The sequence below is a fragment of the Delphinus delphis genome, chromosome 14 (assembly GCF_949987515.2).
Source record: "Delphinus delphis chromosome 14, mDelDel1.2, whole genome shotgun sequence".
In the NCBI taxonomy this organism is placed as follows: Eukaryota; Metazoa; Chordata; class Mammalia; order Artiodactyla; family Delphinidae; genus Delphinus; species Delphinus delphis.
In genome coordinates this window covers 57,934,668-57,958,565 of record NC_082696.1, presented here as the reverse complement: position 1 = coordinate 57,958,565, position 23,898 = coordinate 57,934,668, and the positions used below count along the sequence as shown (strand labels likewise).

The 23,898-nt window shown below is 43.6% G+C and overlaps 1 protein-coding gene across 4 annotated transcripts in view; it reads right to left on the bottom strand.

Annotated features, from left to right (window-relative positions):
• FAXC (failed axon connections homolog, metaxin like GST domain containing) overlaps positions 1-23,898 on the bottom strand; it is an 84,322-nt gene extending 60,424 nt beyond the window's left edge. The window contains exons 1-3 of one of the 4 annotated variants that reach the window (XM_060030209.1): positions 23,815-23,898; positions 18,463-18,584; positions 13,064-13,199 (exon numbers count right to left, since the gene is read on the bottom strand). In XM_060030209.1, the coding sequence (XP_059886192.1) occupies positions 13,064-13,199; positions 18,463-18,569 (243 nt within the window). In that variant the 5' untranslated portion in view covers positions 18,570-18,584; positions 23,815-23,898. Of the gene's footprint in view, positions 1-13,063; positions 13,200-18,462; positions 18,789-19,059; positions 19,684-23,814 lie in introns of those variants that run through there. The other 3 variants (XM_060030208.1, XM_060030206.1, XM_060030207.1) reach the window with 3 other exon arrangements.

The following is a 23,898-nucleotide window of genomic DNA, read 5'->3' as shown; positions in this document are numbered from 1 at the left end:
GCGCTTTCAAACCCCTCCCCCGTCCTCCAGAGAGGTCTTGGACATGGAGTTATCAACTGATCGTCTCTACATGAGGAAGTCTCCACAAAATCCCCAAAGTATCGGGTTTGGAGGGCTTCCAGGTTGGTGAACACCACCACACTGGGAGGGTGACACCCTCAACTCCACGGGGACAGAAGCTCCTACACTCAGGACCCTCCCAAACCTCACTCTTCATCTGGCTGTTCATCTGTACCTCTTATCATATCCTCTAATAAACTGGTAAATGTAAGTAATTGTTTCCCTGAGTTCTGTGGGCTGCTCTAGCAAATTAATCAGACCTAAGGAGGGGTCATTAAAACCTCTGATCTACAGTCGGTTGGTCAGAAGCACAGGTGACAATCAGGGCTTGCAACTGGCATCTGGGGGTCGGGGTAGGGGCGCAGTCTTGTGGGACTGAGTCCTTAACCTGTGAGATCTGATACTATCTCTGGGTAGTGTCAGAATTGAATTAAATTGTAGGATGTCCAGCTGGTGTCAGTGAATCACTTGGTGCGGGGAAAAGACTCCACACATCTGACCATAAATGTCAGAAATGACGTGTTTCATGTGAGTAGTAAACGATACTCATGGGGAGAAACACACCGGAGGGAGGAACTGGTTTTCCCTACACAGGAAGGAAGAATCTGAGTACTTCCCTTTACAAGTAGTTTTGTAGAAGAATGTCCTTCTTTTTTGGAGATGCATGCTGAAGAATTGAGGGGCGAACTGTCATGATTCTTACAGATTATGTTCAAATGTTGCATCAAAAAAATTATTCATAAAGGTATATATAAAGAGAAATAAAGAAGGCAACATGCTACCAATTGGCGAATCTAGGTGAAGAGTATATGGATGTTCATTGTATTATTCTTTTAACTTGTCTGTAGCTTAGAAAAATTCTGAAATAAAAAGATGGTGGAGGTGGTGTACAGACAAAAACAGCAAATAAATAGAACATCAGAAGTTAGGGGAAAGACCAGCTTCTGTTTCCTAACCTCGTAACCTCACAATACCTATTTTTAGCTTCTATATTCAAAATGTTAAATCACGATTGTTCAATCTTAACATGTAAAAGGCTAATTTAATCCTTGCTCAAGAAAGGGAGGACTGCAAGATTGGAACCAAGATGGCAGAGTAGAAGGACGTGCTCTCACTCCCGCTTGCAAGAACACCAGAATCACAACTAGCTGCTGGACAATCATCGACAGGAAGACACTAGAACTCAACAAAAAAGATACCCCACATCCAAAGACAAAGGAGAAGCCTCAATGAGACGGTAGGAGGGGTGTAATCACAGTAAAATCAAATCCCATAACTGTTGGGTGGGTGACTCACAGACTGGAGAACACTTATACCACAGAAGTCCACCCACTGGAGTGAAGGTTCTGAGCCCCACGTCAGGCTTCCCAACCTGGGGTTCCTGCAAGGGGAGGAGGAATTCCTAGAGAATCAGACTTTAAAGGCTAGTGGGATTTGTTGCAAGACTTCGACAGGACTGCAGGAAACAGAGACTCCACTCTTGGAGGGCACACACAAAGTAGTGTGCACATCGGGACCCAGGGGAAGGAGAAGTGAACCCAGGGGAGACTGAGCCAGACCCACCTACTAGTGTTGGAGGGTGTCCTGCAGAGGCGGGGTGGCTGTGGCTCACCATGGGGACAAGAACACTGGCAGCAGAAGTTCTGGGAAGTACTCCTTGGCGTGAGCCCTCCCAGAGTCTGCCATTAGCCCCACCAAAGAGCCCAAGTAGGCTCCACTGTTGGGTTGCCTCAGGCCAAACAACCAACAGGGAGGGAACCCAGTCCCAACATCAGCAGTCAAGCGGATTAAAGTTTTACTGAGCTCTGCCCACCAGAGCAACAGTCAGCTCTACCCACCACCAGTCCCTCCCATCAGGAAACTTGCACAAGCCTCTTAGGTAGCCTCAGCCACCAGAGGGCAGACGGCAGAAGCAAGAAGAACTACAATCCTGCAGCCTGTGGAACAAAAACCACATTCACAGAAAGATAGACAAGATGAAAAGGCAGAGGGCTATGTACCAGATGAAAGAACAAGGTAAAACCCTAGAAAAACAACTAAATAAAGTGGAGGTAGGCAACCTTCCAGAAAAAGAATTCAGAATAATGATAGTGAAGATGATCCAGGACCTCGGAAAAACAATGGAGGCAAAAATCGAGAAGATGCAAGAAATGTTTAACAAAGACCTAGAAGAATTAAAGAACAAACAAACAGAGATGAACAATACAATAACTGAAATGAAAACGACACTAGAAGGAATCAATAGCAGAATAACTGAGGCAGAAGAACAGATAAGTGCACTGGAAGACACAACGGTGGAATTCACTGCTGCAGAACAGAATAAAGAAAAAAGAATGAAAAGGAATGAAGACAGCCTAAGAGACCTCTGGGACAACATGAAACACAACAACATTCGCATTACAGGGGTCCCAGAAGGAGAAGAGAGAGAGAAAGGACCCGAGAAAATATTTGAAGAGATTATAATCGAAAACTTTCCTAACATGGGAAAGGAAACAGCCACCCAAGTCCAGGAAGCACAGCGAGACCCATACAGGATACACCCAAGGAGAAACACGCCGAGACACATAGTAATCAAATTGGCAAAAATTAAAGAGAAAGAAAAATTATTGAAAGCAGCGAGGGAGAAATGACAAAAAACATACAAGGGAACTCCCATAAGGTTAACAGCTGATTTCTCAGCAGAAACTCTAAAGCCAGAAGGGAGTGGCATGATATACTTAAAGTGATGAAAGGGAAGAACCTACAACCAAGATTACTCTACCCGGCAAGGATCTCATTCAGATTTGATGGAGAAATCAAAAGCTTTACAGACAAGCAAAAGCTAAGAGAATTCAGCACCACCAAACCAGCTCTACAAGAAATGCTAAAGGAACTTTTCTAAGTGGGAAACACAAGAGAAGAAAAGGACCTACAAAAACAAACCCAAAACAAATCAGAAAATGGTCACAGGAACATAAATATCGATAATTACCTTAAACGTTAATGGATTAAACGCTCCAACCAAAAGACACAGGCTTGCTGAATGGATACAAAAACAAGACCCATATATATGCTGTCTACAAGAGACCCACTTCAGACCTAGGGACACATTCAGACTGAAAGTGAGGGGATGGAAAAAGAGATTCCATGCAAATGGAAACCAAAACAAAGCTGGAGTAGCAATACTCATATCAGATAAAATAGACTTTAAAATAAAGAATGTTATAAGAGACAAGGAAGGACACTACATAATGATCAAGGGATCAATCCAAGAAGAAGATATAACAATTATAAATATATATGCACCCAACATAGGAGCACCTCAAAACATAAAGCAACTGCTAACAGCTATAAAACAGGAAATTGACAGTAACACAATAATAGTGGGGGACTTTAACACCTCACTTATACCAATGGACAGATCATCCAAAATGAAAATAAATAAGGAAACAGAAGCTTTAAATGACACAATAGACCAGATAGATTTAATTGATATTTATGGGACATTCCATCCAAAAACAGCAGATTACACTTTCTTCTCAAGTGTGCATGGAACATTCTCCAGGATAGATCACATATTGGGTCACAAGTCAAGCCTCAGTAAATTTAAGAAAATTGAAATCATATCAAGCATCTTTTCTGACCACAACACTATGAAATTAGAAATGAATTACAGGGAAAAAAACATAAAAAACACAAACACATGGAGGTTAAACAATATGTTACTAAATAACCAAGAGATCACTGAAGAAATCAAAGTGGAAATCAAAAAATACCTAGAGACAAATGACAATGAAAACACCATGATCCAAAACCTATGGGATGCAGCAAAAGCAGTTCTAAGAGGGAAGTTTATAGCTATACAAGCCTAGCTCAAGAAACAAGAAAAATCTCAACTAAAGAATCTAACCTTACACCTAAGGGAACTAGAGAAAGAAGAACAAACAAAACCCAAAGTTAGCAGAAGGAAAGAAATCATAAAGATCAGAGCAGAAATAAATGAAACAGAAACAAAGAAAACAATAGCAAAGATCAATAAAACTAAAAGCTGGTTCTTTGAGAAGATAAACAAAATTCATAAACCATTAGCTGGACTCATCAAGAAAAAGAGGGAGAGGACTCAAATTAATAAAATTAGAAATGAAAAAGGAGAAGTTACAACAGACACCACAGAAATACAAAGCATCCTAAGAGACTACTACAGGCAACTCTATGCCAATAAAATGGACAAGCTGGAAGAAATGGACAAATTCTTAGAAAAGTATAACTTTCCAAGAGTGAACCAGGAAGAAACATAAAATATGAACAGACCAATCACAAGGAATGAAATTGAAATGGTGATTAAAAATCTTCCAACAAACAAAAGTCCAGGACCAGATGGCTTCACAGGGGAATTCTATCAAACATTTAAAGAAGAGCTAACAACCATCCTTCTCAAACTCTTCCAAAAACTTACAGAGGAAAGAAGACTTCCAAACGCATTCTATGAGGCCACCATCACCCTGATACCAAAACCAGACAAAGATACTACAAAAAAAGAAAATTACAGACCAATATCACTGATGAATACAGATGCAAAAATCCTCAACACAATACTAGAAAACAAAATCCAACAACACATTAAAAGCATCATACACCATGATCAACTGGGATTTATCCCAGGGATGCAAGGATTCTCCAATATATGCAAATCAATCAATGTGATACACCATATTAACAAATTGAAGAATAAAAACCATATGATCATCTCAATAGATGCAGAAAAAGTTTTTGACAAAATTCAACACCCATTTATGATAAAAACTCTCCAGAAAGTGGGCATAGAGGGAACCTACCTCAACATATTAAAGGCCATATACGACAAACCCACAGCAAACATCATTCTCAATGGTGAAAAACTGAAAGCATTTCCTCTAAGATCAGGAACAAGACAAGGATGTGCACTCTTGCCACTATTATTCAACATAGTTTTGGAAGTCCTAGCCACGGCAATCAGAGAAGAAAAAGAAATAAAAGGAATACAAATTGGAAAAGAAGAAGTAAAACTGTCACTGTTTGCATTTGACATGATACTATATATAGAGCATCCTAAAGATGCCACCAGAAAACTACTAGAGCTAATCAATGACTCTGGTAAAGTTTCAGGATACAAAATTAATGCACAGGGGCTTCCCTGGTGGCTCAGTTGCTGAGAGTCCGCCTGCCGATGCAGGGGACACGGGTTCGTGCCCTGGTCCGGGAAGATCCCACATGCCGCAGAGCGGCTAGGCCTGTGAGCCATGGCCGCTAAGCCTGCACGTCCGGAGCCTGTGCTCCGCAACGGGAGAAGCCACAACAGTAAGAGGCCTGCGTACTGCAAAAAAAAAAAAAAAAATTCATGCACAGAAATCTCTTGCATTCCTTTACACTAATGATGAAAAACCTAAAAGAGAAATTAAGGAAACACTCCCATTTACCATTGCAACAAAAACAATAAAATACCTTGGAATAAACCTACCTCGGGAGACAAAAGACCTGTATGCAGAAAACTGTAAGACACTGATGAAAGAAATTAAAGATGATACCAACAGATGGAGAGATATACCATGTTCTTGGATTGGAAAAATCAATATTGTGAAAATGACTATACTACCCAAAGCAATCTACAGATTCAATGCAATCCCTATCAAATTACCAATGGCATTTTTTACAGAACTAGAACAAAAAATCTTAAAATTTGTATGGAGACATAAAAGACCCCGAATAGCCGAAGCAGTCTTGAGGGAAGAAAACAGAGCTGGAGAAATCAGACGCCCTGACTTCAGACTATACTATAAAGCTACAGTAATCAAGACAATATGGTACTGGCACAAAAACAAAAACATAGATCAATGGAACAAGTTAGAAAGCCCAGAGATAAACCCATGCACCTATGGTCAACTAATCTGTGACAAAGGAGGCAAGGATATACAATGGAGAAGACAGTCTCTTCAATAAGTGGTGCTGGGAAAACTGGACAACTACATGTAAAAGCATGAAATTAGAACACTCCCTAACACCATACACAAAAATAAACTCAAAATGGATTAGAGACCTAAATGTAAGACCGGACACTATAAAACTCTTAAAGGAAAACATAGGAAGAACACTCTTTGACATAAACCATAGCAAGATCTTTTTTGATCCATCTCCTAGAGTAATGGAAATAAAAACAAAAATAAACAAATGGGACCTAATGAAACTTCAAAGCTTTTGCACAGCAAAGGAAACCATAAACAAGATGAAAAGACAACCCTCAGAATGGGAGAAAATATTTGCAAACCAATCAACAGACAAAGGATTAATCTCCAAAATATATAAACAGCTCATGCAGCTCAATATTAAAAGAACAAACAACCTAATCCAAACATGGGCAGAAGACCTAAATAGACATTTCTCCAAAGAAGACATACAGATGGCCAAAAAGCACATGAAAAGCTGCTCAACATCACTAATCATTAGAGAAATGCAAATCAAAACTACTATGAGGTATCACTTCACACCAATTAGAATGGGTATCATCAGAAAATCTACAAACAACAAACGCTGGAGAGGGTGTGGAGAAAAGGGAACCCTCTTGCACTGTTGGTGGGAATGTAAATTGACACAGCCACTATGGAGAACAGTATGGAAGTTCCTTAAAAAACATAAATAGAACTACCATATGACCCAGTAATCCCACTACTGGGCATATACCCTGAGAAAACCATAATTCAAAAAGACACATGCACCCCAATGTTCACTGCAGCACTATTTACAATAGCCAGGTCATGGAAGCAATCTAAATGCCCATCAACAAATGGATAAAGAAGATGTGATACATATATACAATGGAATATTACTCATCCTTAAAAAGGAACGTTACTGGGTCATTTGTTGAGACGTGGATGGATCTAGAGACTGTCATACAGAGTAAAGTAAGTCAGAAAAAGAAAAACGAATATCGTATATTAACGCATATATGTGGAACCTAGAAAAATGGTACAGATGAACAGGTTTGCAGGGCAGAAATTGAGACACAGATGTAGAGAACAAATGTATGGACACCAAGAGGGGAGAACCGCGGGGGGGTGGGGATGGTGGTGTGTTGAATTGGGCGATTGGGATTGACATGTATACACTGATGTGTATAAAATGGATGACTAATAAGAACCTGCTGTATAAAAAAATAAATAAAATAAAATTCAAACATTAAATAAATAAATAAATTTTTTTAAAAAAGAAGTTAGGGCTAAGAGCCAAAGCAGAGAGTTCCAAAGGAGCCATTTTCCTTCTTTTCTATTTCTCGTATTTAAAAAGAATGACTGTGTCAAATACATGCTTCTTTTACAACCAGTTATGGCAAACCATGTCTTTATGTATGTATGTCTAAAGACAAGTATGGAAAGATGGTCGGAAGAGTTAGTGATGATAATCTCCTGCTAGTAGAATGTCAGGCGATTTTCATTTTCCCCTTACACTTTTCTGTAGTGTTTGAAATTCTTATAAGGACCTTATGTCATCTATATGTAATCAGGAAAAAAACAAAGAAACAGTAAATCCATTTTTAGTTTGAAAAAAAATTAGCCATATCTGCAGGACTCCTTGTACACTTTTCGCAACTTCCTATGAATCTATAATTATAACAAAATGAAAAGTTCTAAATATTGACCCACCAATATTTATATTCTGATTTTAAAAAGATAATAACTGTAACCAACACAACAGGCTTTTTAAGAAAACCCTTGTGAGTTCCCAGTAATGGTCATCAAATACTCATATCCATCTCATTTATGTTAAAAAATAAAAAAGCTTCAAATATAAAGTCGTGCTCTTGAGCTTCCCTGGTGGCGCAGTGGTTGAGAGTCCGCCTGCCGATGCAGGGGACACGGGTTCGTGCCCCGGTCCGGGAGGATCCCACATGCCGCGGAGCGGCTGGGCCCGTGAGCCATGGCCGCTGAGCCTGCGCGTCCGGAGCCTGTGCTCCCCAACGGGAGAGGCCACAACAGGGAGAGGCCCGCGTACCACAAAAACAAAAAACAAAAAAAAAACAACGGTACTTAAAGTCGTGCTCTTAGGAAGATGATATTTTAATCTTTTTTTTAAAAGGTACAGGACACAGGAGGGGAAGAGGGTAGAGCTCCCTGGGTCTATGACAGAATACCTCTCTACTGATCCTCCAAGCAATGAGCCCCACCAGCACTTCCCAAGAACCACCTACATGCACACAAACCCTCGCTGACGGCACACGGGTCTCAAGGCATCGTCCCTCCCCCCGCCCCCGCTGCCCTCCCCGGGGACTCAGGGCATCCCTTTCTAAGCCATAGAACCATTTTCCTGTTACCTACCCCGCTGAACACTCCCTTCGTCTATTTTCCATAGAGACCTCACAGAAGAAAAAACACTCCTTTCCTAAAAAATATACTTAACAAGAAATACTAATTTTGGAAGGGGGTAAGCAGTCCCCTTCTCGAAAGCCTCTCCAGGCTTCATAGCAAGGCATGTATCCAGTTGTTCCAGTTATACTAACTAAAAGCAGTATATGCACCGACTGCGTAACCGTTACTGCGTAACCGTTACTGCGTAACCGTTACTGCGTAACCGTTACTGCGTAACCGTTACTGCGTAACCGTTACTGCGTAACCGTTACTGCGTAACCGTTACTGCGTAACCGTTACTGCGTAACCGTGCAGCAACATGCTCTGAAACATGACCAGAGGTGTCAGGCTGCTGGCAGAGACAAGGCTGGGGCAATCAGTGCTTGATGGCTTGAAGGCAAGAAAGGAAAGGGCACCACAGCCTGGCAGCTGCTGCAGCCGCTGCCAACTGCAAGAGGACTTCAGCAAGGGTGGGAGGCACAGGAGATCCAGAAAGCCACCAGAGGCTGCAGAGCACGAAACTCAGGTTTGGGGCCCTAACTGCCCCAAAGCTGTCCTAGCTAAATGCAGCGATCTGGTGGGGAGTGACAACGGCCCAGAGACAGGCAGCCGCAGGAAGCAGTCTCTTCCCTCAACGTGAGTCCCTCAGTGACACACATCTTCAAGTGCTGACAGCCAACACCGAGCTGAACAAGGATCTCTCAAATCCGATCCAATGTATGTAGATGATTCAAGCCTTGTCTGGTCTTTTGCTATTTTCTCCTCCATTGCTGGCTTAGAAAGTCCTGAATAATCTCCCTGCTTCTCTGTCCAGACTTACCCCTTGCATTCCAGTTCCCCGTCATAAAGACCCTTTTTCTGTTCTCCAAACACCTCATGCCTGTCAGATCCCTTAACTGAAGTCCAGATTCAGTGTCATATTCCCAGAGGACAATTTACCAAGCTAAGCATGTCATTCAACTGTCCCAGCACTGCCTTAGGAGCATCACTGCCACACCCATGCCCTCTTCTGTACAGAAACCAGCTCAGAAAGCACAGGCCATGGGGAGGCAGGACTTGGGGGGTAATATCATTAGCAGGGTGCCAAAACCCTGGCTGGGTGAGGAACCTTCCCCCTCCAACCTCCCAGCTTCTCTGCTTCCTGCTAAGAAGACCACCCCTCCCTATGCTGCTTCTTTGTAAGAGCTTAAAGGTGAACCTCTGACCAGTGGGAGCCATTTGGAGGAGTGGCAGCAGACTGGAGGAACCACAGTGGTGTGGGGATGCCTGGGGCTCACCTCCTTACTTTTCTTAAACTCCTTCAGAGGTACACAACCTGTGTCCTAAGCTTTAGCCTTTGCCCAGTGCAAATTCTTGGGCAGGGAAGCTGACATCCCTGGTAAAAGGAGACCTCAAACCAAAATAACTAGACACCTGAGGGGTACAGTTACTGTAAGAGAAGGGCAACAGATAATATATACAACATGAGGCAGAATGATTGGGACAGACCGAAAAATTTAATTAGCATAAGAAATATCCTCCAAGGGATAAAGGAAGAGATTGTAATACAAACCAAGGGAAAATGTTAAGAAGAAAAATGTAGAAGTTAAACACAATGGATGAGATAAATAATAGGATGGATACAAGAAGAGAACAGAGGGATGCAATGGAAGCTCAGAAAGACGAATTCTCCAAGAAGGAAGAAGAAAAGAATAAAGAGATAGGTTCAGAAACACATAAAATAATAGCAGAGATTCCAGGATCCAGATAATCAGGAATAGAAAAGAAGAAGGAGAAACAAACAAACAAAAAAGAAAAGGAGGGCTTCCCTGGTGGCGCAGTGGTTAAGAGTCCACCTGCCAATGCAGGGGACACGGGTTCAAGCCCTGGTCCGGGAAGATCCCACATGCCGCGGAGCAACTAAGCCCATGCGCCACAACTACTGAGCCTGCACTCTAGAGCCCGCGAGCCACAACGACTGAGCCCGCGTGCCACAACTTCTGAAGCCCGCGCACCTAGAGCCCATGCTCTGCGACAAGAGAAGCCACCGCAATGAGAAGCCCCTGCTCACTGCAACTAGAGAAAGCCCGTGAGCAGCAACAAAGGCCCCATGCAGCCAAAAATAAATTAATTAAAAAAATAAAAAATAATTTTTTTAAAAAAATGAAACGTGAAGAACATTGATAATTTCTTAGAATCAAAAAGAGATTAAAGACTTCAGGTGAAAAGAGTTTATAAAGGACCAAACAAGATACATGAAGACCCACACCAAGCCAGTTATGATGACACTTAAGAATGTTGAGATTAAAAAAAAAAGAAAAGAATGTTGAGATTCAATGTGAATTCTAAAAGCTTCCAGAGAGAAAGAAAAAGATCCAGATTAACATCAGACTTTTCAATAGCAACAGCAAACCAAAATGACAATGGAGTAATATTTTCAAAGCACTGAAGGAAACGAACTCTGGACACAGAAGTATCAAATGTGCGCATAATAAAGATGTTCTTGGGCATGCAAAGCCACTGCAAGTTTGCCCCATAAAGGCTCATTCAAAATATTCATCAAGGAAGTACTCGTATAAAAAAGATAAATAAATCCTCTAGGATAAGATATATGGGAAATAAAGCTAGTCAAATAACTTGGTAAGTTTTCTGGCCTAAAAAAAGGACCATAAAAAGAGAAAGGATTTCCAAAATTCCAGAATTAAAATATCAGATAACAGCAACACACCTGGGATAAGCCCTGGGAAGAAAGAGACCCAAGGTTCACGCAAATCTACTAACAGACTTGTAGTATTAGAGGGAAAGCACAGATTTTGACCCATATAAGAAGTGAGTGGGGATACATAAACACAAATTTGGATCTTAAGAGCAACCGCCATAACAACAAAAATAGAATTTGTTTTTAAATAACAAGAAAACATTTTTACCTATTAGAAAGCAGGAAATGAGATAAAATAAAAAACAAAGTATAGTAAGGAGAAAAATATTAAATAACATGTTAGAAATATATCCTAATAAAATAATCATTGCAAGTGAAATGGATTAAACTCACCAATTAAGGACTCTCTGATTGGTTATAACTAATACATTGCCTACAAGAGACAAATACAAAAAAAAAGTAATAATAATAGAGAAAGAGGATGAAGAAAGATATCCCAAACAAATATGAACAAAAAGAAAGCTAGAGAATCGATCTGAATATCTGATAATATAGAATTCAAGGTTAAAAAAATCATAAGGGACAGAGATGGGTATATATACCAGAAAAAGAAATAAAGCAGTAAAAGATGTGATCTTTCATAGTATGTGGACCTAACAATATAACCTCGAATAGATACATACTCTTACCTAAAGCAAGAACTGACAGAATGACAGGAAAAGAGAGAAATCAACAAATACACTTGAATATTTCAACCCAATCATTCCAGAAACTGTTAGAAGAGGCAGACAAAAAATAAAGAGAGGAGCTTCCCTGGTGGCGTAGTGGTTAAGAATCCGCCTGCCAATGCAGGGGACACGGGTTCAAGCCCTGGTTCAGGAAGGTCCCACATGCTGTGGAGCAACTAAGCCTGTGCGCCACAACTACTGAGCCTGCACGCCTAGAGCCCGTGCTCCACAACAAGAGAAGCCACCGCAATAAGAAGCCCACACACTGCAACGAAGAGTAGCCCCCGCTCGCCACAACTAGAGAAAGCCCGCGTGCAGCAATGAAGACCCAATGCAGCCAAAAATAAATAAATAAAATAAAATAATTTTTTTAATTTAAAAAACTAAATAAAAAAAAAACAGAGATATAACAGGTCTAAACAATACACTAAACATGCTCAAACAAGTAGATAAAGCGAGAGCTCTACTCCCAGGGAATATGATTCTATTTCCAACATTTATAAACAAGTAACCATACACTAGGCTAAAATGTCAGTGAATTCCAAGGAATTAATATCACAAAGACTACCTGCTTTGACCACAAAATTCAAAAACAATAACAAAAATCAAAGTTTTTTTTAATGCCTATGACTAGAACTTAGGTGAAAAAGAAAAACATAAGGGAATATTTTTTAAAATATAATTGAATGACAATGAAAACACAACCTGTCAAATTTGTGAGACACAGCTCAAGCATTACTCAGAGAAAAATTTATATTTTAAATGCATTCATTCCTCTGTTCCCTCTCTAAGGCTGAAATGAGCAAGTGCTTCCCTGAAAGTCACCCAAACAGAACAACGAAGCAGTAGGAAAAACTCTCACAAAATCTACAAATATCTCTTTGGTGGCCTGCTGGACGTTTGTCCCCAGGATTCATTAGAGATAAATATAATGCTTCCAACAAATAGAAACCTAAAGGAAAGAACCATGTCAGGCTCACCTTTATTTATAGGTTCCCAGTAGGCCAAACTATTAACCAAAGAATACTCTATGTCAGGAAAAAATAACATGGCCTTGAACACTACGAAAGCCCAGACCCTTGTGATCACTCGTTAAATCGGATGTAAAAAATCAACAGACTGGGATCAAGTCTCCTAAGTATCTACTAAGGACTGGGCACCACTGCTTTCATACCCACCCCTCTGGCACCAAGAGCGAGCCCTTCCCACCCTGTGAGATTAAGTACTTCCCCCCCTAGTCAATATTGCTGCCACGAGGATAAAATATATTTGCACAAAAGTACCTGATAGGGTAAGTCAGCCATCCTTAAATAAGTTTCCATTTTCAAACAGAAAGGAGATAAACTGGGGACACCATTGTTAGGTCTTGCAAACTGATGCAAAATAATAGCATCTTTGGAGTCAATCTCTTGCTGTTTCCTGTCAAAACCAAAACAGAAAAAAAAGAACAATCCACGTGTTACACATGCAGTTCCCTTAGTTCCTTAGAGGCCCCTGCTGGGCTGTAGCTCCTCAACGGACAAGCAGGTCTGTTTGTCACAGGGGCTTACCTCTCCAACAAGCACTTAGAGGGGGAAAGCTTGGTCAACACACAAGAGAACCTCACAAACTCTGCTATTACCATAACTGCAAGGGCTCAGGAGAATAACATGTCAACCTCTTTCTGGTACCTGTGGCCTATGGGCAGGATGTGTACTTTCTGGTATAGGTCCACCTCTTCTCCAGCTGGCTATGTCTACCTGCCAGGGGCAAGTTGGATGGCTAAAAAGAGATATTCTGTGCTTACTGTGCATCAGGCATTGTTCTGAGGGCTTCACGGGTATTATCTCATTTAATCTTCACAATAACCTTTTGAGGTAGGTACTACCGTTATCCATGTTTTGCAGATAAGGAAACTGAGGCACAGAGAATAAACTTGCCCAAAGTGCCATTACTAGTAAACAGCAGAACTTGGTCTAAACCAGGTAGTCAGAGCCTATGTTCTTGACCACGAGGCTGTACCATGAAACAGTCCATTCATCCACAGGACCTCGGAATAACAGTGCAGATTTGCTCTGCCACGACTCAAGTCTGCAGGGAATCTGAGGCTCTGTATATTCTGGTCCCTCTTCCAAACTCTCCATGCCCTCACCTGACCTTTCACCTGTGGTGCCGAGGAACCTGGCTTCTGGTGCTCTCTTCCCCTCTACCTTCACAGGTTCCCCCCTTTCACCACACAGCATATATCCCAGTACCCCTGCCTTTTCCCTTTCTTCTGTCTCAGCCACACATCTATCTTTTCCTTTGGCTACTTTTCTGGGTGGTGAGGACTTCCCTGGTAGAGTTTTTCAATAGCCACCACGTAGGAGATCAAACGCTGGATACCACTTATGGATACCTGGGGTCAAGTGCAAGCCCTACTTCCTATTGGCCACGTCACCCAAGACCTCTCCTCCTCTCTCATTTGGAAAGTGAGGACAGTACCAATTCTGCCTCAATTATCGCGAGAACTAAATAAGATAATTTCTGTAAACATTTGGTGAGTTATCAAGCATTAAGTGGTGGACTTTATTCTCATTCAAAGAGACATGGTCTTATCCCCTTAAACTAAAAAATCTCATTCCACACAGTGGCACTCATACACCACATTCGGGAACCTTTTGCAACTTCCATCTTTCACTCTACCCAACCATTTCCCAGTCAGATAAACCTCACTCTTCCCCCTTGGCCTTCCCTAAGCCTCTGGTTCCTTCACACTGTTCCTAGCGTAATCCCACACTTCCTTCTACCCAAGCAGGCAAGGGCAAGCTCTTCATATCATCATCACAACGATGCCCACTTCCTGCAGAAACTCCATTCAGTAAAACACACTCTTTTGGAGAAGTTTACCACCGGAGCGCCCTTTCCACTTACAGAGTTAAGAATGACTAAGTTTGAAAATACTAGTCAAAAGAATAAAAATATTTGCTGCCTTCTGACAATACTTGTTATAAAACAAAGGTTTTCACTTAGATGAAATGTTTGGGAGGTCAGATACTAAAATTAAGATGCCACTTAGACTATGTTTCTAAAAAGTGCAAACTGTAGCTTTGACAATTAACTGACTTTGTCCAGTCAAGTAATTCAACTCAGAGTGGTAATTTCATGTAAATTAGCCAGGCAAAAAATTTAAGAACTGAAAGAGAGGAGATAAATGTAAAATCCCCTGCTCCACTGGCCAGAACAATCTAATTCTGATGGTTAACTTGGGCCATGTCATAATAAGAATGGATGTGACCAGCATATGCCAATGACTTTGTGTACATCATACATATTAAATTATTTCATTCTGATAGTACCACTACAGAGCGGATATTGCTACAGTTTAAATTTAGAATATTATATCATACTTATATTTTACAGTAGACAAGGAAACTGAAGCTCAGAGAGGTTAAATAATTTGCCCAAGGAATACCAATTTCAGATCAAGTTGTTAATAACGCTAGTTCCCAAGCTCTTAAGCACTTCGACTACAACGAAAGTGGGCAATACCTCAGTTAATTTTATTAAAGTAGCTGGCTTGACTCAGACCACGCAAGCCTGGAACTTTCTGATGAAAGTCTGTAATAATTAATGATGGCCATCTTTTATTGAATGCTTACTATAACGTCGAACTCTGGCTAAGCATTTCACATGTGTTAACTCATGCAATCACCTCTGTGAGGAAGGCTACTATTATTATTTCCATTTCACAGATGAGAAAACTGAGTAACCAAGCTTACTCTCAGGTCCAAGGTTACATGGTTGGTTAAAGGCAGAGTGAATTTGAACCCAATCTGGCTCTAGAGCCCTCCCTCCAGGTCAGGAAGCTCTCTCTGTAATTTAAGACCAGAGGAGCAGGTCATCTGGACAGCTACATTTTATAAAGTGCCCTTATAGTGAGGACTGTCTAAGAGAACACCTGTCAAGCAGCAAGACTAACCCCTACGCCCATGGTGAAGGATATCACAGATGACCATGCCTCTGTGTACGGCCGATGGGCTGTTAGTTTATAGAGATCACATGACCCATGGGCTGCTCTGATTCCCTAAGTTTTCTAGGGCAGGCTGAGCCCATGTGCCTAAAGTACAAACAAGCTATGGGTAACAAGTCATTCCTGGGTCATTCAATTTACAAACAACAACAGATTTCCAAATGCTGGACTGAATTAAAGAGATCTGCAAGGCTCTCTCCACTAGGGGAGGATAAAGTAAAGGGCTGGGACTCTATTTCTTTAAAAATACTGTGATGGGAAAAATATGAGTAAAATCCAAAATACCTACTTTGGTTATTATACTCATTAATTAAACTTCCTAAATAATTCTTACCTGGCAACTTTACTTTCCACTCTGGAGATGTACCCATAGATTAAGGTTAAGTCTACGCAGCAGGAAATCCAAGTACTGTGGTGAAGAATATGATTGCCAGTGAACTCAGCCATTTCAAGATGGATTTTCCATCCCACGTATTTCAGATTGTTTTGTGTTTTGCCTAAACTACACAAACAATTGAAACTTAGATGTCCCATCAAGTGAAGGTCTCTATCGTGTAGCTGCAAATCCCAGCGCCACATTTTCCTTGGTCTTCTTCCCCTATTCCCTCTGTGCCCCTAGCGGTTGTCAAAAACTCAGGTCTGTGCTACAGACTTGTCTTCCCTGAGCAATGCCCCAGTTCGCTTCCTCTCCGCCATCAAAACTTATTCCAGAATTGGTACTTGTTAGGAGAAAGTAGTAGAAGTGTGGGCTCCGCAGACACACATTCTCAGATTTGAATCTGGATCCTACTACTCTTACTAAGGGATCTTGGGTGAATTGCTTAACCTCTCTCAGCCTGAATTTCCTCAACTAAGAAATGGAGATCAAGCATTCAAAGGCAGTTGGCAGTTGCGAAGGTTAAATGCAATCACATAGGTAAAGCACTTCTAAGCAGAGCCACCTATTAAGGGCTCAAAAACAGGCAGCCATTTGTTTATTATTTGCATTACAACAGGGTTTCCCAACTCAGTGTAAACATCTGTCAAGAAACAAAAGTGAATAAACCAAGGATTAAAAACACTTTTTCAAGTAAGTGTCCAAGTGGGCAAGGGGCTCTTCTGGGCGCAGAGACCACACCTACCAGGGCGTGGCCTGCTCCCAAGGTCAACTCTGAGCTCCCCCACCCACCTCCCCATTTCTGCAAGGTCATTTAAGCAAGTTTGAGACTCAGTCCTGTAAAGCTGTGCCTCACTCCCTCCTCAAAGTGGAAGACTGGTGAGAAGCCACATGGTTCGGAATCCTCCAAAGGCTTTGGACTGGAATATGAATTTCAGAACAACTGGGTTACCATTTCAAGCACTGCACAAATGTTTTCGTTTTCCATATGGCTTGAAACCTAGCTTGAAATAGAGTTCTAAAACTGGAAAATATATAAAATAATCTAGAGAAATAATTCCCTTAATTTTTTTAATTTGGTTCAACTAGATTCAAGACACTGTGCTAAGTGAGAGAATTCAATGATAAGCTTAAAATAAAACTTCCCAATTATGAAAGACAATACATTTCCCCAGACCTAAATGATTTCCACTCTCTCGGAGACTAAAAATATTCAAAATACCTGTTAGGCTGCTACAGTGTCCTCTTGGGATCCCTGCAGGCCTGTTAAAGGTCACCTACCACTGTCTTTGTTTATAAACCTATTGTGTAGGATTCCCCCATGGGAAGAAGACATGAAGACACATTTTCTCACTCTTTAGAAAATATTGGCCAAGAGGGACATTCTGAGCTATTGAAAACTGCTCTTTGCTGGTCCTCCCCCCAGTGACAGAGGGCTCAAACACATGAAAATTTTAACAGAAAACTGGCATATCAATTAGCCAAACCACTGGTCCTGGCAGCCTATGGCGTTATTCTACTCAAACAAAGATCTCGTGTCCGGCTGGATGTACCAACAGCAGGGGCCTCCATTTTCTGGTATTTCCAAGTCAATCCTGTAAACATTCTGCGGCAGGCGGCAGAGGCAACTGTTTAGGGCCTGGGGCAACTCCCATGCAGGCCCATGTGCTAGTTCAGTCCTCTGGATCTCCTCCTGTTCGCACAACAATGGTATTTAAACCTTAAGCTGGTGCTTAGCTTTAGATACCAGATTAGCACATAACCGGCTTAAGGCTGCATCAAAATTGCACACTCCGCTGTGCATCCCTAAAAGGGACCCGGAGGTCTCTGAAGCTTTTGCAATTTCAGCCTTTTGATGATGTTGACACTTGGGGACGGACAGTGGAGAACTAACCTTTAAGTAAAAGATAAGGTTAGTGGTTAATATCCCAGCATTATCATCTATAAACAAATAGGGCATTGCATAAAAATGTAACTTAGTATTTCTGCAGGACCTAATTCTATTGTTGCAAACACACTGCAGTTAAGATCAGACTATTATGCTCCATAACAGCCCGGAGAATGTTTGCGTTTAGCACCGAATGATAGGGAGACAAGTGTTTTTCCCTCCCAGTACCAGTTTAATTCTCCTGTCAACTCCAAACTGCCCCTCACGGCCAGGTGACCACGGACTGCCTCTGGCGAAAGGGAAGGACAGGACTCGGGCGTTTGGGCGTTGTGACCGAGGGGCTGGCACGGGTCCCCTCTCGCGCCAACCCTGCCCTGGCCAGGTGTCCCTCTCTGCGCCCCTGCGCGGGGCCCTCTCTCCGGCTCACCTAATGACCAGGAGTTCGTGGAGCAGATACGCAGCTGCGGCCAGCAAAGCTCCCCCGGTCAAGTAAAGGGTTTTCTTCCACCAGGGATCGGAGCCCAGCCCTGCCATGATCCCACCGTAATCCTGCAAAGGGAAAGCGATGATGTCCCCATAAAAGGAGAAGGGCTCCTCGGACCCGGCCCACCAGCCGAAGAAGGAGACGCTCTGGTTCCAGCTCAGATCCACCACGCACGGCCTGGACGAGGCAAAGCCAACCCCCCAGTGCATGCTGCGCGGCTGGCTGCGGGCGCCCCTCCCAGGGCCCGCGCCGCCCGCATGGGAAGGGGCCGGCGCGGCCGGGCGCTGGCTCAGCGGCGCACTGGCGGTGCGGGCGGCGCGGGCGGCAGCGACCGAGGCGGCGGCGGAGGAAGAGGGAGGGCGCGGGCCGCGGGCGGCGGGCCTGGCCGGCGGGGCCCCGGGGCCCGGGGCGGCAGCGGCGGCCGCCGGCTCCCCCCGCAGCGGCCTCTCCGCGCCGCTCTTTGTGTCGGCGCCGGGAGAAGGCCGCGTGATGTCATTGCTCCCTGGGGCAGGGAAACAGAGGCGGGATAAAGTCACCTACCCCGCGCCCTGCCCCCGCCCCGCATCTCCGCGGTCCGGCGGCCTCCGCCCCGGCCGGAGCTGCAGGGCTGGGCGAGCCGGGCGGGCTCCGCGCCTCCAGGCGGCACGGCCGGGAACGGCTCGGCGCGCGAGGGCAGGGCTGCGGACGTGGCTGGAAATGCGGCTCCCCCCGGAGGAAGCTGCAGTCGGGCCCGGATCTCCGTCCCCCACCGCCACCCCCGGCCAGTCCTCCGCCTCCGCTCCAGCCCCTCCCGCAGGCGCGAGAGCTGGGCGCGCGCAGGACTCACCTGCGGCCGCGCGGAGCTCGGGCAGAGACACCGCCCAGCGCGAGCCGGGAACCGGGGCCCGGACAAGGTCGCGAATTACGTTGCTCCGGCCGTCAGGAAAGCGCTGTGTCTTTGCATAACTCATAAAAACACTTATCACATTACACAGTTACCTAAGTCTCGGCAGCGTGCCCACGGAGGGATGTCTGGTTTGATAAATAACAACAAAAATGTACTCTAGAGCGATTTCCCCTCCGACAGACGCAGCCCAAGTCCTAGTCTTTCCCCTTGGAAATCATTACCAGGGAACTCAGGGAATGTGGGGTGTTGCTGTTGTTTTTCCTTTCCTTTTCGGTGCAGAAAATCTGTCAAACGTGGATGTGTGTGTTTGTGTGATCAATTTTCTTCCCTTTAACATCATTTTTAATAGTTCCTATGTGCTTCATACAAGTGTATGACGTACACACAAATTTTAGCAAGAGCATGGATAGTTTAAAATCGTTTGAAGGAACGGAAAAAAAATTCAAGTGGCGGGGTGGGGGGGGGCGGCGGTTATTACTCTTAAGGTTAAAGGATGGATATAGGAAGCCTCCACGCGTTTGCGTGAGAGAGCCGACATTGGAGTGAAGGGGGACACGCCCTTCTACTTCCCCTGCCGCCCCAGCTCCTTAGAACAGGCAATGAGGGCGGTCATACAGCTAATAACGTGGGGCGCGGTGCCAGCCCCCACCAGATAAGGGCAGCCAGGCTGGCGCCCAAGCACCAGCACATGAGGGGTCTCAAACACCCCTGCAGACCTCTCAGCAAGAAGCAGAGCATGCGGTTGGAAGTGAAACTTCCACGGGCAGGTTGCAAGGAGTGGAACCCAAGGGCCTGCTGGAGAGACAGAGGTGGTCACCAGACTGTCTTCCGGGGAGAGAGAGCAGGAGGCCGCATAGGAAGCAGAGTGGACAGGTTTGGGATCCGAACTAAAGGCTCTGTACAGGGAGGGGGCAAGAAGCACTGGCACCAGGGATCCTCCATTGTTCTTCCCCCATGGCATCCGCCTATGCTCCATTTAAATGTTGAGCCAGTATTTAAAGAATATCCGTTTGTACCTAATTATTGGCCTGAGTGTCTAGGTCCAGCCATGAGGACCTAGTGAGATTGTATGAAGACCTGGGGAGCCAGAGTGAGCGTCTTTACTCCACCCCTACCACCACCACAGCCAATTCTGAAAGCCTTGGCGTCATAACCATGACATTAGCTCCAAGCTAGAGGCATCTTGTTATTTTTATTTTTTCAAGAACCTTGTTTTACTAACTACTGAGGTATTACAAGAGAAAAAAAAAAAAAGGAAGGGGCTAATATTTATTGAACACCTGTCTGTCTAGTGATGATACATTTTTCAGTAACTCGCCAAAACAATCTGTGTTAAATAACTATTGGCATCCCTATTTTACAAATGAGAAAACTGAGGCTCAGAGAGGTAAGTTAACAAGCTCAAGTCCCAGAGCTAGGTAATGATAGAGCCAGGATTCAAACCCCATGTGTCCCACACCAGCAGCCCTTTGGGCTTTCCACCACCTACAATGGCTCTCATCCCAGGTACCAGTGCTGGAGTGCTGTCTATGGTATTTCTTCTTTAGGCCATCGGTCTGTGGCTCAGTCTTCTGAACCACGTCTAAATCCAATGACTACAAAGCCTCAAACGCCTGCCTGTTATGCTATCACCTGTTGAGAAAGGTAGATTTAGGCCGTTCCTTTACGCAGATATTGCTATGCCTGTGTCATGTCACTCTGCAGCCTGGCCATAATGATATGACAAGGGACAAATAAATCAGTGCTTCCCAAACTTTGTATACGTATCATCTGAGAATCTGCCACAATGATCAAAAGGGACAATTAGATCAGTGTTTCTCGAACATTACTGTGTATACAAATCACTGGGGATCTTGTTCACATGCAAATTCTGACTCAGGAGTTCTGGGGTGAGGTCTGAGATTCTGCATTTCTAACAAGCTTCCAGGTGAAGCCACACCACACTTTGATTATCAGTGGTCTAGAACACTAGCTTATGAGGGGCATCAAAAACTCTGCCCCAGGGCTTCCCTCGTGGTGCAGTGGTTGAGAGTCCGCCCGCCGATGCAGGAGACACGGGTTTGTGCCCTGGTCCGGGAAGATCCCACATGCCGTGGAGCGGCTGGGCGTGTGAGCCATGGCCACTGAGCCTGTGCATCCGGAGCCTGTGCTCCACACGGGAGAGGCCACAACAGTGAGAGGCCTGCGTACCACAAAACAAAACAAAACAAAACAAAAAAAACTCTGCCCCAGAGTGGCATGTACATATATACACTACCCAGTGTAAAACAGCTCGTTAATGGGAAGCAGCTGCATAGCACAGGGAGTTCAGCTCGGTGCTTTGTGTCCACCCAGAGGGGTGGGATAGGGAGGGTGGGAGGGAGGTGCAGGAGGGAGGAGATATGGGGATATATGTATACATATAGCTGATTCACTTTGTTATAAAGCAGAAACTAACACACCATTTTAAAGCAATTATACTCCAATAAAGATGTTTTAAAAAGAAAAAAAAAGAAAAAAATGAAGCACACAAGAAAAAAGAAAACAAAAACTCTGCCCCAAAGAGACAGAACCCCATGTTGGATGGTTCCTAACCAACCCAATTAAGTCACCATTCTTGCTGAGTCTGGACACTAGACACACAGATAAAAGGGTTGGGGCAGCAGTAGAATCAGAAATGGAAAGAAAATGAATCAAGACTCAAGAAAAGCAATTAGAACAGAGAATAATGCATATGCCTTATGAGAAGCTGATCCGATGCTCAAGTTCTAGGAGCTGAGGGCGGAAGCCATGGGGCAGGAGAGGTGGGGTAGGGCCTTAGATGGAGAAGAGGGAGAAGACGGAGTATCCTGGGGGAGTAGTGACATCATGGCACCTTTTTTCAGGAACCAACACAAAGAGCATAAACAAGTGAATAAAATATTTTATAAGTTTCTTTTATCCTGGACAACATTTTCACAAGAATGTTATACTTCATGCTTCAAAATATAGCTTAAGAGATTTAAGATCCTGCTCTTGTAGTAATAAGTGGATGTGGGGTTCACTGGTGGCGCAGTGGATAAGACTCCATGCTCCCCATGCAGAGGGCCCAGGTTCGATCCCTGGTCAGGGAACTAGATCCCACATACATGCCACAACTAAGGAGCCCTGGAGCCACAACTAAGGAGCCTGCCTGCCGCAAATAAGAAGCCTGCCTCCCATAACTAAGACCCAGAGCAACCAAATAAATATTTTTTAAAAAGGTGGATGTGATGTTAGCATTATTGCTGGTTTTATATAATGAAATTTAATGTTATTTTATTAAAATATCTCTGTATTATTCAAAAAATAAAGTTTACTTGAAAATGTTACCCTGAATTTTACTGTAAAGCTTCTGCTTTCTTGGCTTGATTTGTGGAGAAGAGATCTAATACTCCCCTACCCAGATATCCAACATTATAGCTGGAAGCTTGTTGTCACCATAAGGTGACTTTGCCTATCTACTTTCTGATCCACTGGACTTGGGCATTTTATTAATCAGTATGCAACACTCAGAAAACATTTCCTGAAGATTGACTTGATGCTAAGAAAAGATATTCAAATAATAACCAGGCTCAGATAAGTGAGGGGCAATTAAGAAGGTGGGTCATGAAAGGGTTTGGAAGATTTTTAGCTTGGGCAGTGCATTAGTGTGCTAGGGCTGCTCTAACAAAGTACGACAGACTGGATGGCTTAAATAACAGAAATTTATTTCCTCACAGTTCTGGAGGCTAGATGTCTGAGATCAAGCTGTTGTCAGGGTTGATTTCTTCTAAGGCCTCTCTCCTTAGCTTGTTAATGGCCATCTTCTCCCTGTGTCTTTACATGGTCTTTTCTCTGTACGTTTGTGTCCTAATCTCCTCTTTATCTAAGGGCATCAGTCATATTGGATTACAACCACCCTAATGACCTCATTTTACCTTAATTATCCCTTTGAAGGCACTACCTCCAAATACAGTCACATTTTTAGGTACTGGACGATTAGGACTTCAACATATGGATTTTAGGGGGACACAGTTCAACCCCTAACAGCCTATTGAATGCCTAAATGGAGATGCCCGATGGCAACAGAATGTGTGGGTTTAGAAAAGAGCTTTGGGCCTGGGAATGAGACAGGTGGGGGTCATTGAAGGGTAGACATGAGAATGTGAGGGTGAATGCTAAGTGAAAAGAGACAGGGGCCAAGGACAGAGCCCTGAGAATGCCACAGTTAGAGGATGGCCAGAGGAAGATAGGACCAACCAGGAAACTGAGAAGAAAAGAGAGGCCAGGAGGGAAGCCGGACAGGTGTAGGGCCGCAGAAGCCAAGGGAAGAGGGCGTCTCAAGAAAGTGTGAGATGGGATCAATTGCATCATATGCTCCTAACAAGTCAAGTAAAATAATTTAGCCCAGCAGCGTAGACATTACTGACCTTGGCAGGCGAGCACTTTCAAGTGTCAGGGGGTCAGAAGCCAGGCTTGAAAAATGAAGGTGGGATAGTAAGTGCAGAAAACAC